The sequence below is a fragment of the Pseudophryne corroboree genome, chromosome 3, assembly GCF_028390025.1.
Source record: "Pseudophryne corroboree isolate aPseCor3 chromosome 3, aPseCor3.hap2, whole genome shotgun sequence".
NCBI classification, from domain to species: domain Eukaryota; kingdom Metazoa; phylum Chordata; class Amphibia; order Anura; family Myobatrachidae; genus Pseudophryne; species Pseudophryne corroboree.
In genome coordinates this window covers 660,961,950-660,978,924 of record NC_086446.1, presented here as the reverse complement: position 1 = coordinate 660,978,924, position 16,975 = coordinate 660,961,950, and the positions used below count along the sequence as shown (strand labels likewise).

The following is a 16,975-nucleotide window of genomic DNA, read 5'->3' as shown; positions in this document are numbered from 1 at the left end:
ACGAGTCCTCAATTCCGCCCTATCCGAATGAAAAATCAAGTACGGGCTCTTATGAGATAAGGCCGCCAACTCTGACACCCGCCTGGCAGACACCAGCGCCAACAGCATAACTACCTTCCAAGTGAGAAATTTCAATTCAACCTTACGCAAAGGTTCAAACCAGGAAGACATGAAAAACCGTAAGACCACATCAAGTTCCCATGGAGCTACAGGAGGCACAAACGGAGGATTGATATGCATTACTCCTTTCACAAAAGTCTGAACCTCTGGGAGGACAGCTAATTCTTTTTGAAAGAAATTAGACAAAGCCGAAATCTGCACTTTGATGGAACCTAATTTCAGGCCTGCGTCTACTCCCGCCTGTAAAAAGTGGAGAAAGCGCCCCAAGTGAAAATCTTCCGCAGGAACCATTTTAGACTCACACCAGGAAACATACTTTCTCCAAATACGATGATAATGTTTCGCCGTAACCTCCTTCCTAGCCTTAATGAGAGTTGGAATGACCTCCCTGGGGATACCCTTACGAGCTAAGATCTGGCGCTCAACCTCCATGCCGTCAAACGCAGCCGCGGTAAGTCTGGAAACACGCATGGACCCTGCAACAACAGGTCCTCTCTCAGAGGAAGCGGCCAAGGATCTTCCACCAGTAATTCCTGAAGATCCGGGTAACAGGCCCTTCTTGGCCAATCTGGAACGACGAGAATCGCCTAAACCCTTGCTCGTCGAATGATCCCCAGTACCTTTGGAATGAGAGGAAGTGGAGGGAACACATACACCGACTGGAACACCCACGGAGACACCAGGGCATCCACTGCACTGGCTTGGGGGTCCCTTGACCTGGAACAATACCTCGGGAGCTTCTTGTTGAGACGAGACGCCATCGTGTCGATCAACGGAATTCCCCAACGTTTTGTCACCTCTGCAAATACCTCTTGGTGAAGAGCCCACTCTCCCGGATGGAGATCGTGTCTGCTGAGGAAATCTGCTTCCCAGTTGTCCATTCCCGGTAGGAAGACTGCTGACAGGGCGCTCACGTGTTGTTCCGCCCATCGAAGGATTCTTGTGGCCTCCTCCATTGCCGCTCTGCTCCTTGTTCCGCCTTGACGGTTTATATGTGCCACCGCTGTGATGTTGTCTGACTGTACCAGGACAGGTCGACCCTGAAGAAGGCTTCTTGCTTGCAGCAGGCCGTTGCAAATGGCTCTTAACTCGAGAACATTTATGTGGAGACAAGCTTCCTGGTGCGACCATTTCCCCTGGAAGTTCCTTCCTTGGGTGACTGCGCCCCAGCCCCGGAGACTTGCATCTGTTGTCACAAGTACCCAATCCTGGATACCGAACCGGCGTCCCCCTAGGAGGTGAGGACTTTGTAGCCACCACAGGAGAGAAATTCTGGCTCCGGGAGATAGACTTATCTTCCGGTGCATGTGCAGGTGAGACCCGGACCATTTGCTCAGCAAGTACCACTGAAACACCCGGGCATGAAACCTGCCAAATGGAATGGCTTTGTACGCCGCAACCATTTTCCCCAGAACCCGAGTACAGTGATGGATCGACACACTCGTTGGCCTCAGAAGTTCCCTGACTATCGTCTGCAGTTCCAGAGCTTTTTCTTCTGGAAGAAATACTTTCTGTAAATCCGTGTCCAGAATCATGCCCAGAAAAGGCAGCCGAGTGGTCGGAATCAACTGAGATTTTGTCAAATTGAGTACCCAACCGTGTGGTCGCATAACCGACAGTGACAAATTTACACTTCTCAGCAACCGTTCCTTGGACCTCGCCTTTATCAGGAGATGGTCCAAGTACGGGATAATTGTAACCCCTTGTTTGCGAAGGAGAACCATCATTTCCGCCATGACTTTGGTGAAAAACCTCGGAGCCGTGGAAAGCCCAAACAGCAACGTCTGAAATTGGTAATGAGAATCCTGTATCGCAAACCTGAGGAAGGCCTGATGTGAAGGACATATCGGAACATGTAAGTAGGCATCCTTTATGTCGACTGACGCCATAAAATCCCCCCCTTCCAGGCTGGCAATTACCGCTCGAAGAGATTCCATCTTGAACTTGAAAACTTTCAAGTATGGATTGAGGGATTTTAGATTTAGAATTGGTCTGACCGAACCGTCCGGTTTCGGCACAACAAAGAGGCTCGAGTAGAACCCCTCCCCCCGTTGGGACGAGGGAACGGGAACAATGACCCCCTGTAGACACAATTTTTGTATCGCTGCCAGCACCACCTCCCTGTCCGGAAGAGCTACTGGTAACGCCGAAATTAAGAACCGGTGAGGGGGTATTTCCCGAAACTCCAGCTTGTATCCCTGAGACACAATCTCTAGGACCCAAGGATCCAGGTCTGATTGAATCCAGACCTGACTGAAAATTTGTAGACGGCCCCCCACCGGTCCGGACTCCCCCAGGGAAGCCCCAGCGTCATGCGGTGGACTTGGTAGAAGCAGGGGAGGACTTTTGGTCCTGGGCGCCTGACACTGCAGGTGGTTTCCTTCCCCTTCCTCTACCTTTTGAAGCGAGGAAGGACGAACCTTTTCCACGCCTGTATTTATTGTGACGAAAGGACTGCATCTGCTGATGTGGTGCCTTTTTCTGTTGTGTGGGAACATAAGGAAGAAAAGAGGACTTACCCGCAGTCGCGGTCGAGACCAGGTCAGCCAAGCCGTCCCCAAACAAGACAGTACCTTTGAAGGGTAACGCTTCCATAGCCCTCTTGGAGTCGGCATCAGCAGTCCATTGATGGATCCACAACGCCCTCCTGGCTGAAATCAACATGGCATTGGCTCTTGATCCCAAGAGACAGACATCCCTCGCCGCATCCTTCGGGTAATCTGCAGCGTCCTTGATATAACCAAGAGTCAAAAGAACATTATCTTTATCAAGGGTATCCATATCATTAGCTAAATTCTCAGCCCATTTAGCAATAGCACTACTCACCCATACCGACGCCACAGCAGGTCTGAGCAATGCACCCGAGTTAGCGAAAATGGACTTCAGAGACGTCTCCAGCTTGCGATCTGCCGGATCTTTGAGAGCTGCCGTGTCATGAGGCGGAAGCGCCACTTTCTTAGACAAGCGAGATAGAGCTTTGTCAACATTTGGAGACGCCTCCCATTTTTCCCTGTCATCAGAGGGGAACGGATATGCCATGTAAATCCTCTTGGGAATCTGCCACCTCTTATCCGGCGACTCCCAAGCCTTTTCACAAAGAGTATTCATTTCATGAGAGGGGGGAAATTTCACCTCAGGTTTTTTTCCCTTAAACAAGCAAATCCTTGTTTCCTGTACCGCAGGTTCATCAGAAATGTGTAAAACATCTTTTATAGCCACAATTATGTACTGAATACTCTTAACTAATCGTGGATGTAAAGCAGCCTCAGTGAAATCGACCTCGGAATCAGAGTCAGTGTCGGTATCCGTATCTACCACTTGAGTAAATGGACGCTTTTGCGACCCAGATGGGGTCTGTACCTGAGACAAAGCCTCTTCCATGGACTTTTTCCACACCTGTGTCTGTGACTCAGACTTATCCAACCTCTTTGATAAAGAAGCTACATTCGGATTTATCGTACTGAGCAATGCGAGTAAATCAGGTGTCGGCTGCGTCAAATCTCGCCCCGCATCCGCTCCCCCAATAACCTCCTCTGGTGAATAACATTCAGCCTCAGACATGCCGACACGTAGTACCGACACACAGATACACACAGAACGTCCCAGCTAGGTGACAGGCCCACAATGAAGCCCAGATAGAGGACACAGAGGGAGTATGCCAGCTCACACCCCAGCGCCTATATATCCCGACAAAAGATATATGTACCCAGTGCTGCTTAATTTATAATAAAAAGCACCACACTGCGGGCCCCCCCCCTTTTGAATATCTCCCCGTTACTTGTGAGAGGAATGTGGAGGTCCCGGCAGCGTCTCCTTCAGCCGCGTGTTGAAGGAGAAGATGGCGCCTGTGAACCGCAGGACGAAGATCCGCCCCTTTCCCGGCGCGCTTCGGCCCGCCAAATTTGAAAATGAAAAAGATGCCGGCGGGGGTTTAAGAAACCTTCTGCCGGTCCCCGACCTCAGTAACATGCTGCCCAGGGCGCCCCCCAGCGCCCTGCACCCTGTAACTACCGTTGGTGATGTGTGTGGGAGCATGGAGCACAGCGTTACAGCTGTGCTGTACCTTCCGTTACTGCAGTCTTCTGCCGTCCTGAAGTCTTCTGATCTTCTCATACTTACCCGACTTCTTTCTTCTGGCTTCTGTGAGGGGGTGACGGCGTGGCTCCGGGAACAAGCAGCTAGGCTTAACTAAGAAGAAGTAGGCCTGCTTCTCCCCCCTCACTCCCACGCTGCAGGGAGCCTGTAGCCAGCAGGTCTCCCTGAAAATAAAAAACCTAACAAAAAGTATTTTCCAGAGAAACTCAGGAGAGCTCCCCTGTGAGTGACCAGTCAGTCCTGGGCACAAAGTCTAACTGAGGTCTGGAGGAGGGGCATAGAGGGAGGAGCCAGTTCACACCCAGATTAAGTCTTTTCAGTGTGCCCAAGCTCCTGCGGATCCCGTCTATACCCCATGGTCCTTTTGGAGTCCCCAGCATCCTCTAGGACGTAAGAGAAATGGAATTGGTGTGGGGTAAATAATATATACAGTAATATTTTGGATTTTACATTCTATCAACTTCTGAGATATTGCATGTAAATAGCATATACTATGTACAGTACCTAATCCATCCACATCCTGTTTGTCTTTATGCTGTACTGTCACCATTTTATCTTTGTGTTAATGATTGCTAAGCATGTTGCTTGTTTTGTCTTACATTAAAGTTCCATACGTTGTGATATCTCTCATATTAAAGACTACCGAAAGGTCCATTACAATGTCCCGTTATTTACACTCATCATATTGAAAAATGCAGCTATAAAAATGTGTCCCTCTCTTCCAAATTCTACTATAATGATGTACACATTACTTAAATGAGCTGTTAGTATGCAGCAACGTGGGTAGGCTGTGGTCCCAGTGCCACTATTCTCATGATTAGCCAGAGACCATCTGCTGGCAGCTGGCAGCCATCCTACAGGCTGATGTCAGTGACTGTTTCTCAGGTGGGCAGTGAGCATCATTCTACCAGTCACTGAAATGCTCGCTCTAGTCTTAATACTCATAAATATTTGAAATATTTATAACTGGCCAAATGCAGGCTTTAGTGCATGCCATCAAGTACAAAGGTGAATTTAGAAGAAATGATACAGCGTTAACATGCATTAAATGTAACAAATGTTTCATTTTATACTGTCTGCTCAGATCATCTGTGTTTACTGTGTACTCGTCATACAGTACATAGGTCTTTAAAGCTACAATGCTACTCTCATATAGAGCAGATGGTTACCTCATTACAATAGCACCTGTGACAGGCTGAAGGAGATTAGACCTTTATAGATGCATTTTACCACATTAACCGTTAAGTGGCACATACAGTGCTTTGCATCACATGCCCAGATATACTTTAGCATTCTCTCTATAAGTGGGACAGTTATCACAGCTTGGACAGAGATACATTACCAACCAATCAGCTTCACATTTTTCAAATGTAGCCTTTAAACTAATAGTTACGAGCCGGCTGGTTGGTAGTTTATCTCTCGCCAAGCTTTGATAAATATCCCCCTAAATCACTCTAATCTACCAGTAATAACTTATTTCATAGTCTACCCAAGTCAGCGTTATACACAGGCACTCTCCCTCTTCTATGGAAACCAAAGGGATGAAATCACAGAGGCTCATGGGAGGTACTGAGGGTGGTGTGACCTACACAGCATTCTACTATCTATTCTACAGCGAGTGCTCTGCAGAAGATATCTAACAGCACTGTATTTGTTACCATATGTTATACACAAGTGACATACTAGTTCCTGTGGGACAGTGGCTCTTGTAAGCACCGCCTGAATTACCCAGGATGTAACTGCAGCCCTGGTCTGTAAAGAAAATGTCAGTATGCGACAAAGTTAAAGAATAACTATTCCTCAAACTAAAAACGTAAACTTTATAAAAGGGGTCTATGTACTAAACCTTGGAGAGAGATATCGTACCCGCCAAAATCAGCTCCTAACTGCCATGTTACAGACTGTGTTTCAAATATGACAGGAACTGGTTGGTTGGTACTTTATCTCTCTCCACAGGTACATATACCCCATAGTGTGATACTGCCGTTTTATCACTTCAAGACATCAATCTTATCTTATTATTAGACTAACATTCATTTATATATGAAGCAATAACCATGAACAAGCCAAACAATAAAATGGACCAACTGCCATCATAATACACAGGAATAAGGTAAAACAAAATCTTAATTATTCAAACCAAAGACAAAAAATAAAAATCAAACCACAAACTAAAATGGAGGTACACAACAAGACACACGTGGTTAAATTATCAAATTAATTTAGAATGACCACTTACACATACGTTGGGACACAAACTTAAGGATTAAAAGAACCAACAATTTACCCAGCAGTTCAAAAATGTATAAAGAAGGATAATTTAAATATGTAACAAACATCATAAAGACCCAAATGTAATAGGCTCAGATTTGCTGATCTGGGAGCGATGGTGGAGATATAGTGAAATGGGAGTACACTGAGACAGTTGCATCCAATGCGACAGTGCCCACCCCCTCCGTCCCCTGGGTATTTTAAAGAGGAAAAAAGTTCTCCACCTGAGTAGAACAGATTTCCTGTTGCTGGTCTATACCCGAGGTGTGAATTAGCAGTATGTGACCACTAAAATCACACAAATGATCTGCTGCCATCCTGAGCCAAGTCTGGGGTACTCTGTAGCCCTGCACTTACCTGCAGCCTATTACTCTCCTGACTGCAGGCTATAGATTGCAAGCTTGCGATCAGGGCCCTCCTACCTCTATATCGGTCTGTTTTTTGGACAATTTGTTCTGTTACTGTTGTCCTAATTGTAAAGCACAACGGAATATGCTGCGCTATATAACAAAGTGTTAATAAATAAAATAAATAACAGTGTAATCTCTGGTGCAGATCTGTAACTCAGAACAGGAATCACTGTGCACAGATGCTAGATCCACCTTACTTGTACACACTGCCAGCAAACATCAGTATGTTATGAAGCGGAGCTCATTGATGACATGAGTCGTATCGGAAGTACCACCGAACATCAATATCCTTGCTCACCAAGAGACTTGCAGTCACCTTTGAGCTCCTTTTTTTAATCAGCTGCTCACTGGTATGGAGACTTTATCAGAGACCTGCCACAAGATCCCATCAAACAGCGACTGCAGGAGGGCCTCACAGGAGTCTAGATCTAAGCTTGGACTGGTGAATCACACTGCAGGGCTCCATCCCCTCTCATGCAACAGGTTGCTCCCCTTATTTATCTTTCCTTATTTATTCTCCTAGGACTTTCTCAGCGGTGAGATTTTGTCAACATCCATGGTTACTGCAGAGACTCTGTAGCCACTGTATTGATTGCTATGACCCCTCCTGACTTAACTTTAATTTGCACAGTCCTTTCACCGGGTGTAGTAAGGCTGACCGCCGGTCACATGAATACCACCCCTTTCACCAACTGCATGATCTACTGCTGCATGGGGCTTATAGGTTACTTATAATAAAGCCACTGGAAAGGTGATGTAATGTTACAATGAGGGTCTATGAGACTGTGCATCCCTGCATGACCAGCATGCCCTAATGGCAAAAAGGTGGCAGGGCATGCTAGGATATGTAGTTCCACAGCAGCTGGATGGCAGCATGCTGAATACCCCTAATATACGGTTACAATGGAGAAGGGAAAACGCTACAGCGGTGAAGAGTAATGTTACAGCACACTGCCACCAGGGTGGCGCTAGACACCCCTAGGCTTTACCAAAATAGTTAAATACATTTTTGAATGAAGTATTTATAATAGATACAGTAATATCTAAAGATATTTTTGTAAAAAAATAAATAAATAAAAGTATTCATCAGTTATGTGGTATCGGCAGACACAACCAGGTTTTCCCTCAAAACTAGTGGGTGCTTTAAGCCTAGCAGCTACGGTATATTGGTGGATTCGTGTCACAACCAGCAAATTGGAGCCGATACAATTGTTTTGGACCAAGTGTTATCAGCTAATTAACCTCGAAAACGATCACTTAACCATTAACAGAGACCTGGAGTATGGTATGTGTAGGAAAAAAAAATCTTTCAATTTTACTACTCTTTTGGCAACGTGTACATAAGAAAATGTCAAATAAATAAATAAATAAAGTAAATAAATAAATCCTTTAAGATATAAGAGTCACAACCTGGCACTGTGTATCTTCCTCCCGGGCATGATGGACTTCAGCTCCCATATCATGAGCCGACCATCACTGATGATAAGTGCTACAGCATTCTCGTTAATAGGGTTGCAGGTTACACTGTAAGGACGAACCGTCTTAGTTACCCGGATGGCGTCACACTGGCAGCGCAGATCATAAGTCATCTCTGGCACTGAATCCGATTCTGGCAGAAGAAAGGACAAAATTAGTTCGGAGTGTAGATTTCCACTGGAGATTTCACCTAGTTTCCACCAGTCACACTCCACATGCATGGTGAGAATGATGAATTCAGATATTTAAATTACCCACAGTGATTAATTTGCTCAGCTCAGAACACAGCAGCTCGCAGACTTTTTTCTGTGTCATTTATAAACATTTTTGCATCTATTGCCATTATAATTACAATGATTTCCAAGGACTAAAGTATTGTGCCTGCAGCATGATTTTTCCTTGCCATTTAATTTAAAAAGAAAAACGTATAATTTCAGGCCTGAGTCCCATTGGAGTTTTGAGACGCTTTTCTGTTCTGGACGTGCAAATGGCTGAGAGCAGATAGGAGTACGACTTGCAAAAGCTGTACATACAGGACTTGGGGAGCACAAATAATATGCGGATGGGAGGACTGCTAATTCAAGCTCCGGGAATCTGGCTCTGCCAGTGAGTCTGATCTGCAGGTGTCCTAGAATCTCCATTAATTCTTCAGAGAATGGTTTGTGCTCATTGCCTCCCATGCTGGTGTTTGGCACCTCCGCAGCTGTTGCACTATATAAAATTAATGCTGCTGCCCTTTCTTTTTATTTCATTTTGCTTTATTTTTATTTTTTTTGCATGCCTCCTTCAGTTACCATGGTGATAAAACACTGAGAGCATTAGTATTAGGACAGGTGATTAATCTTTATGTCATGATCCTATGTGAGAGAATGCAATAATGCTCAGAGTGGGGAGCTAGGCACACACAAACCGTATTTCCTTACTCATAATCTTTGCATCACTGGCCTTCTACCATCTGGTGTGATTTAGTGTTCTGGATTATCTGCCTGGCCAGAAATATCAGCATTGATGTGATTAACTGTTCATTGCTCATATCTGCAGCATGCCACACTTTATATACTCGCTGGGGGGACTGTAAACGCCAGGGAGAAGCAAGAGGTGCAAGACTTCGTGTGAGTCATCCTGTTATTTTAAAGCACTCATTTACATGGCAAAATCAGGTTGGTTTCACCCCCACCAGTGCTTAAAGTGGCCCTAGTGATGTGGTGGATCTCGCCTCCATAACTCTCTCCCCACCCCACCCATCACTAGCCCCTGCCACCTGGCAGATAACACACTCCTAGTCCCTTTTTTTTGCTGTTGCCTGCCCCTGCACAAGGGTATTACTGCAACCTGCAGAATGCCCTGTTTTACTGCAGATAGAAGTTAATTTACATACAGTGAAGGGAGTGTGGGAGCAGGTTGATCACATACAGTGTGGGAGGTGAGGGAACACATGCAGTGAGGGATGGCAGGATGCAGTGGGCGCATTGCGATCAGATCAGAGGAAAAAGTGGCTGCAGTGTGATTACATACAGTGGATGCAGAGTGATGTGAACACAAAGTGGGGGAGGAGGGCAGAAGTATAGGGAGATTATATACAGTGAGGGAACAGAGACAGCAAGGTGATAACATACACTGGAAGAAGGGAGATTATATACAGACAGTGGTTGAAGGGTGTTCACATATAAAGGGCGCAACGGGAGCAGGGAAATCGCATAGAGTGGAAGCAGAACCCTAGGTCAGTGACAGTCACAAAAAAACAATGTTGAGTATAAATTTGCAGAATGAGAAAAGTCTCATATAACGTAAAAGTAACTACATAAGCTATAACTAACTTTCAGTGTAGCTGCACTGCAGCAGACTCAGTATGTCAATCATACCAATGCAAGGAAGGAGCACAGTAACCAGCTCTGATGACGAATATCTTATAGATTATCTCTTGGTGTCCGCATGGGTTCTCTTAGGCCACCTACTCCTCCTGCAGCAGCAGCAGGAGACACAGACTTGTGATTGCATCACTGTGCTGCTGTGTCATTCACGGCTGGCCACCGTAAAAAGGAGATTTATGGTAAGAACTTACCCTTGTTAAATCCCTTTCTGCGAGGTACACTGGTATCCACAGGGAATAACATCAGGGTATAGAGTAGGATCTTGATCCGAGGCACCAAAAAGCTAAGAGCTTTGACTGTTCCCAAGATGCTCGGCGCTGCCTCCTCTATAATCCCGCCTCCGTGCACAGGAGCTCAGTTTTGTTAACCAGTCCAATGCAGTAGCAGGTAAAAGAGACGACAACAGTTAGTAGCCACGTGCACCACATTCCCACGACAGGAGAAGGTATCAGCGGTAATGCCATACCAACCCAAAGAAGCTAAGTGCATCAGGGTTGGCGCCCTGTGGAATTCAGTGTACCTCGCAGAAAGAGATTTAACAAGGGTAAGTTCTTACCATAAATCCCCTTTTCTGCAGTGGGGTACACTGGTATTCCACAGTGAATAACATCAGGGATGTCCTAAAGCAGTTCCTTATGGGAGGGGACGCACTGTAGCGGGCACAAGAAACGTCCAAAGGAAGCATCCTGGGAGTCGGAAGTATCGAAGGCATAGAACCTTATGAACGTGTTCACTGAGGACCACATAGCCACCTTGCACAATTGTTCAAGGGTCGCACCACGGCGGGCCGCCCTAGAAGGTCCAACAGACTGAGTAGAATGGGCTTTGATGGTAGCAGGAGCTGGAAGGCCAGCCTGTACATAAGCATGTGCAATCACCATTCTAATCCATCTGGCCAAGGTCTGCTTGTTAGCAGGCCACCCACATAGATACAGAGAGAGCCTGTACCACATCCAAAGACCGCTGTTTGGAGGATAAATCCAAAGAGACAAAGGCTGGAACCACAATTTCCTGGTTAAGGTGGAAAGAAGACACCACCTTAGGTAGATAACCAGGGAGCGTTCGAAGAACCGCCCGGTCACGGTGAAAAATCAGATAAGGGGGCCTACAAGACAAGGCACCCAAATATGATACCTATCTAGCAGAGGCAATAGCCAGCAGAAACAAGACCTTAAGGGAAAGCCACTTAAGGTCCGGAGATTCAAGAAGTTTAAACAGAGACTCTTGCAGCGCCTCCAGAACCACCAACAAATCCCAAGGAGCCACAAGTGGGACACAGGGAGGTTGAATCCGTAAAACACCCTGAGTGAATGTATGAACATCAGGCAGAGTAGCAATTTTTCTCTGAAACCATACCGACAAGGCAGAAATATTAACCTTGAGGGAGGCCAGCCGAAGGCCCAAGTCCAGGCCCTGTTGTAGGAAGGCCTAAAGTTTGGCCGTACTAAACTTGTAAACGTCATGATTATTAGATGCGCACCAAGCAAAGTAAGCAGTCCAGACCCTATGGTAAATCTGAGCAGAAGCCGGCTTACGGGCCTTCAACATAGTTTGAATGACCGCCTCAGAAAATCCTTTGTCCCTCAGTACGGAAGCTTCAAGAGCCACGCCGTCAAAGCCAGTCGGGCCAAATCCTGGTAAACACAAGGGCCCTGAAGGAGGAGGTCTGGTCTTTGCGGAAGTGGAAGAAAACGCTCTAGCGAGAGATCCAGTAGGTCTGAGAACCAATGCCGTCTGGGCCACGCTGGAGCTATTAGAAGAAGGATTCCTCCTTCTTGCTTGAACTTCCTCACTACTCTGGGCAGGAGTGACACCGGTGGGAACATGTACGGCAGCCAAAAGTTCCATAGAATTGCCAGTGCGTCAACGAACGCCGCTTGTTCTTGCTCCGAAGACCAGAACCTTGTGATTGTGTCGAGACGCCATCAGGTCTACATCTGGTAGGCCCCACTTGTCCACTAGGAGTTGAAATACTTCTGGATGAAGGCTCCACTCTCCGGCGTGTACATCCTGATGACTGAGGAAGTCAGCTTCCCAGTTGAGGACCCCCGGAAGGAACACTGCCGATATGGCTGGTAGATGGCGTTCAGCCCATTGAAGAATCTTTGACACTTCCATCATTGCCATGCGGCTTCGAGTGCCGCCTTGATGATTTATGTACGCCACCATGGTGGCGTTGTCTGACTGTCCTTTAACAGGCCTGTTCAGTACCAGATGCCGGGCCAGTTTCAGAGCATTGAACACTGCCCGCAATTCCAGAATGTTTATCGGGAGGAGAGACTCCTCCCTGGTCCACCGATCCTGAAGAGAATGTTGCTCCAACACGCGCCCAAACCCCTCAGACTGGCATCCGTTGTCTGAATGACCCAGTTGGAGATCCAGAAGGGACGACCCCTGCTCAATCGTTTGTCCTGCAGCCACCAGGTCAGTGACAGACGGACCTCCGGAGACAAGGAGATCATTTGAGACCTGATCCGTTGAGGCAGACCGTCCCACTTGGCAAGAATCAGTTTCTGTAGAGGGCGGGAATGAAATTGAGCATACTCCATGTCGAAAGCCGACACCATGATACCTAGTACTTGCATCGCCGAGTGTATCGACACACGCGGACGAGAGAGGAAGCAACGTATCTTGTTCTGAAGCTTCAGGACTTTCTCCTGTGACAAAAACAATCTCTGGCTGTGTGTGTCCAACAACGCTCCCCGATGCAACTTGCTCTGGGCAGGGACCAGGGACGATTTCTTCCAGTTGATGAGCCACCCGTGGGCTTGCAGAAACAGGACCGTCAGATCCAAATGACGGAGGAGAACTTCTGGGGAATTGGCCGGGATCAGCAGGTCATCCAGATACGGCAGGATCCTGATGCCCCGATGGTGGAGTGAAGCCGTTATAACTGCCATGATATTGGTGAAAATTCGCGGAGCCATGGTCAGACCAACCGGTAAGGCCCAGAATTGGTAATGGAGATTGCCAATAGCAAACCGCAGGTATTGCTGATGTGACATGGCAATAGGGATATGCAGGTAAGCATCCTGTATATCCAGGGATACCATATAGTCCCCTGGTTCCAAAGCCAGGACAATAGAATGAAGGGTCTCCATACGAAACTTGGAGACCCTCACAAACTTGTTCAAAGATTTGAGGTTGAGAATGGGCCGGGAGGAACCATTCGGTTTGGGGACTTGGTTTTGTCGGTTTGGTCATTCTCTCTTTCATTTGTCTAGTGGTTTTACCCACATACAGTAGGCTGAAAGGGCATTTGATATACAATCGACACACTTTCTCAGCAGGAAGGCGGGCAACTATCGATGTCTAGGGTGCACGACCTGTAGTTTTCTAGAAACCGGCAATACTTTTGCACACCCTAGGTCTGGCAACATCTTTAAGATACGGCATCCTGTGACTTGTACCACCCGTTATGTTGTCTACTGTACAGTATCAAATGCCCTTGCAGCCTACTGTATGTGGGTAACAAATGGAAGAGAAAATGACCCAACATACTGTAGGTCAAGTGTACGTGCAGCAATTGAGGGTAAAGATTGATCAACCGGTGACCCGGCATTTCAGGGACTTTCATCATAATACGATATCTGATAGTGGATAGATTATTTTAGATTTATTTTAGTGATAATAGAGGACGCATCCGTCTTCAAAAGGAGTCAAGACGGATTTATGTGCTCCAAACGGTTCACCCTCTGGGACTCAATGAATCTTTGTCTTTTACATGTTTTTTATAACTTGCGTTTGTTGGTCAGTGTCCATGTAATAGTGTTCCAGTGAAAGCTCTGCTGCCACAATATGTGTGGTAAGGCGTGTGCACATTTATGCATGCCCTCACTCCTATAAGGTCACTGCACACATTTATTTTGTAATTATTTGTAGTATTCTGGTATTGAAGGTCACTACCCCTAGACCGTGCCAGTTCGGTCTGCTGCTGTGTTTAATAGTACAAATATTTACCCTCCGTTGCCTTAAAGGTACATATCTCTATACTTCTGATAGCACTGGTTTGATTTGCTGATCAGTCTATTCATCTAGATTAGATGTATGACCCTTGATCAGTCCCTTCCATCACGGCAGGATGGACTATTAATTATATCCTATGTGCTACCTTAAATTGATGAGCACTAAACTTTGTGACCTCTCTGACCGCTCTATAAGTTATGCTATCGGTCAGAATACCTTTGAGTTGATTTCAGGAATACTTATAAATTTGCATACGATGACTGCATTAGCATTATTAACATGCCACAGCCTGCGCTAGATATTCGTACGGTTAGCTTGCATCCTATGTTTTTTTTAGTACCGCATGTACCTAGTTATGCTTATTGCCTTACTATACTGCTCTCTCTGTAGTATGTCTGTATGTTGTCACCATGGTGATGGTACACACTCCGCGCTGTACGCCCCTGTGGCGGGTCCTGGGTGCCAACTACTGGCTATGACGTCACCGGAATTCCGGAGATGGCGAGAATTTTGGCGCACTGGTGGGGAGTACACAGCTATACAAGTATGTTTTTTCTATATGTGCATTTAGTTTTGATAAGAGAGTCAAAGCTCTGAAACGTTGACAGCACCGTTTGTGTATTGCCTGTGATTTGTTACATCAGGATTATAGCCCTGGAGTGCTATCCACTGCATCCCTTATTATATATATATATATATATATATATATATATATACATACACACACACATATATATATATATATATATATATATATATATATATACATACACACACTGCTCAAAAAAATAAAGGGAACACTAAAATAACACATCCTAGATCTGAATGAATGAAATATTCTTATTAAATACTTTGTTCTTTACATAGGTGAATGTGCTGACAACATAATCACACAAAAATGATCAATGGAAATCAAATTTATTAACCCATGAAGGTCTGGATTTGGAGTCACCCTCAAAATTAAAGTGGAAAAACACACTACAGGCTGATCCAACTTTGATGTAATGTCCTTAAAACAAGTCAAAATGAGGCTCAGTAGTGTGTGTGGCCTCTGCGTGCCTGTATGACCTCCCTACAAATGCCTGGGCATGCTCCTGATGAGGTGGCGGATGGTCTCCTGAGAGATCTCCTCCCAGACCTGGACTAAAGCATCCGTCAACTCCTGGACAGTCTGTGGTGCAACGTAGCATTGGTGGATGGAGCGAGACATGATGTCCCAGATGTGCTCAATTGGATTCAGGTCTGGGGAACGGGCGGGCCAGTCCATAGCATCAATGCCTTCGTCTTGCAGGAACTGCTGACACACTCCAGCCACATGAGGTCTAGCATTGTCTTGCATTAGGAGGAACCCAGGGCCAACCGCACCAGCATATGGTCTCACAAGGGGTCTGAGGATCTCATCTCAATACGTAATGGCACTCAGGCTACCTCTGGCGAGCACATGGAGAGCTGTGCGGCCCCCCAAAGAAATGCCACCCCACACCATTACTGACCCACTGCCAAACCGGTCATGCTGGAGGATGTTGCAGACAGCAGAACGTTCTCCTTGGCGTCTCCAGACTCTGTCACGTCTGTCACATGTGCTCAGTGAGAACCTGCTTTCATCTGTGAAGAGCACAGGGCGCCAGTGGCGAATTTGCCAATCTTGGTGTTCTCTGGCAAATGCCAAACGTCCTGCACGGTGTTGGGCCGTAAGCACAACCCCCACCTGTGGACGTTGGGCCCTCATACCACCCTCATGGAGTCTGTTTCTGATCGTTTGAGTAGACACATGCACATTTGTGGCTTGCTGGAGGTCATTTTGCAGGGCTCTGGCAGTGCTCCTCCTGTTCCTCCTTGCACAAAGGCGGAGGTAGCGGTCCTGCTGCTGGATTGTTGCCCTCCTACGGCCTCCTCCACGTCTCCTGATGTACTGGCCTATCTCCTGGTAGCGCCTCCATGCTCTGGACACTACGCTGACCGACACAGCAAACCTTCTTGCCACAGCTCGCATTGATGTGCCATCCTGGATGAGCTGCACTACCTGAGCCACTTGTGTGGGTTGTAGGGAGGTCATACAGGCACGTGGAGACCACACACACTACTGAGCCTCAGTTTGACTTGTTTTAAGGACATTACATCAAAGTTGGATCAGCCTGTAGTGTGTTTTTCCACTTTAATTTTGAGGGTGACTCCAAATCCAGACCTCCGTGGGTTAATAAATTTGATTTCCATTGATAATTTTTGTGTGATTTTGTTGTCAACACATTCAACTATGTAAAGAACAAAGTATTTAATAAGAATATTTCATTCATTCAGATCTAGGATGTGTTATTTTAGTGTTCCCTTTATTTTTTTGAGCAGTGTATATATATAGTTATTAAGTAATTAATGCTGTCAACAAATTGAAAATAATTAGTAGTTTGGTAGCTCTTCTTACATATAAACAATAAAACTGCACTGGACTAGTAAATTTACATATAAATGTGTATGAGTATAGATAGAACAATGCACAGTAGATACTGGATGTATATCACAGAATACTTGTACTAAATATTCAGATAGCAGTACACTTGTTCTTAACTAACACTGTCTAAAATGACATGTAGAATACTTAAGTGCCTGTAAATGCACAGCGCTGATGAGACAGGCGGCTTTACAGAGGAGACAGTGCCCAGCAGTCCCGGAGATCAGCCCAGCTAGTAGTGAAGATGGCGCCAAAATCTCTGTCAGGGAGTGAGGGAGAGTGAAATGCAGCTCCAGGGCGGGAATACCAGCAGTACAGAG

General features: G+C 46.1%; 1 protein-coding gene across 1 annotated transcript in view; it reads right to left on the bottom strand.

Annotated features, from left to right (window-relative positions):
• The window catches only part of WDR11 (WD repeat domain 11), a 251,037-nt gene that overhangs the window by 186,713 nt on the left and 47,349 nt on the right, over positions 1-16,975 (bottom strand). Inside the window, exon 8 of the mRNA XM_063961836.1 lies at positions 8,307-8,505. Coding sequence (XP_063817906.1) covers positions 8,307-8,505 — 199 coding nt within the window. The remainder of the gene's footprint in view (positions 1-8,306; positions 8,506-16,975) is intronic.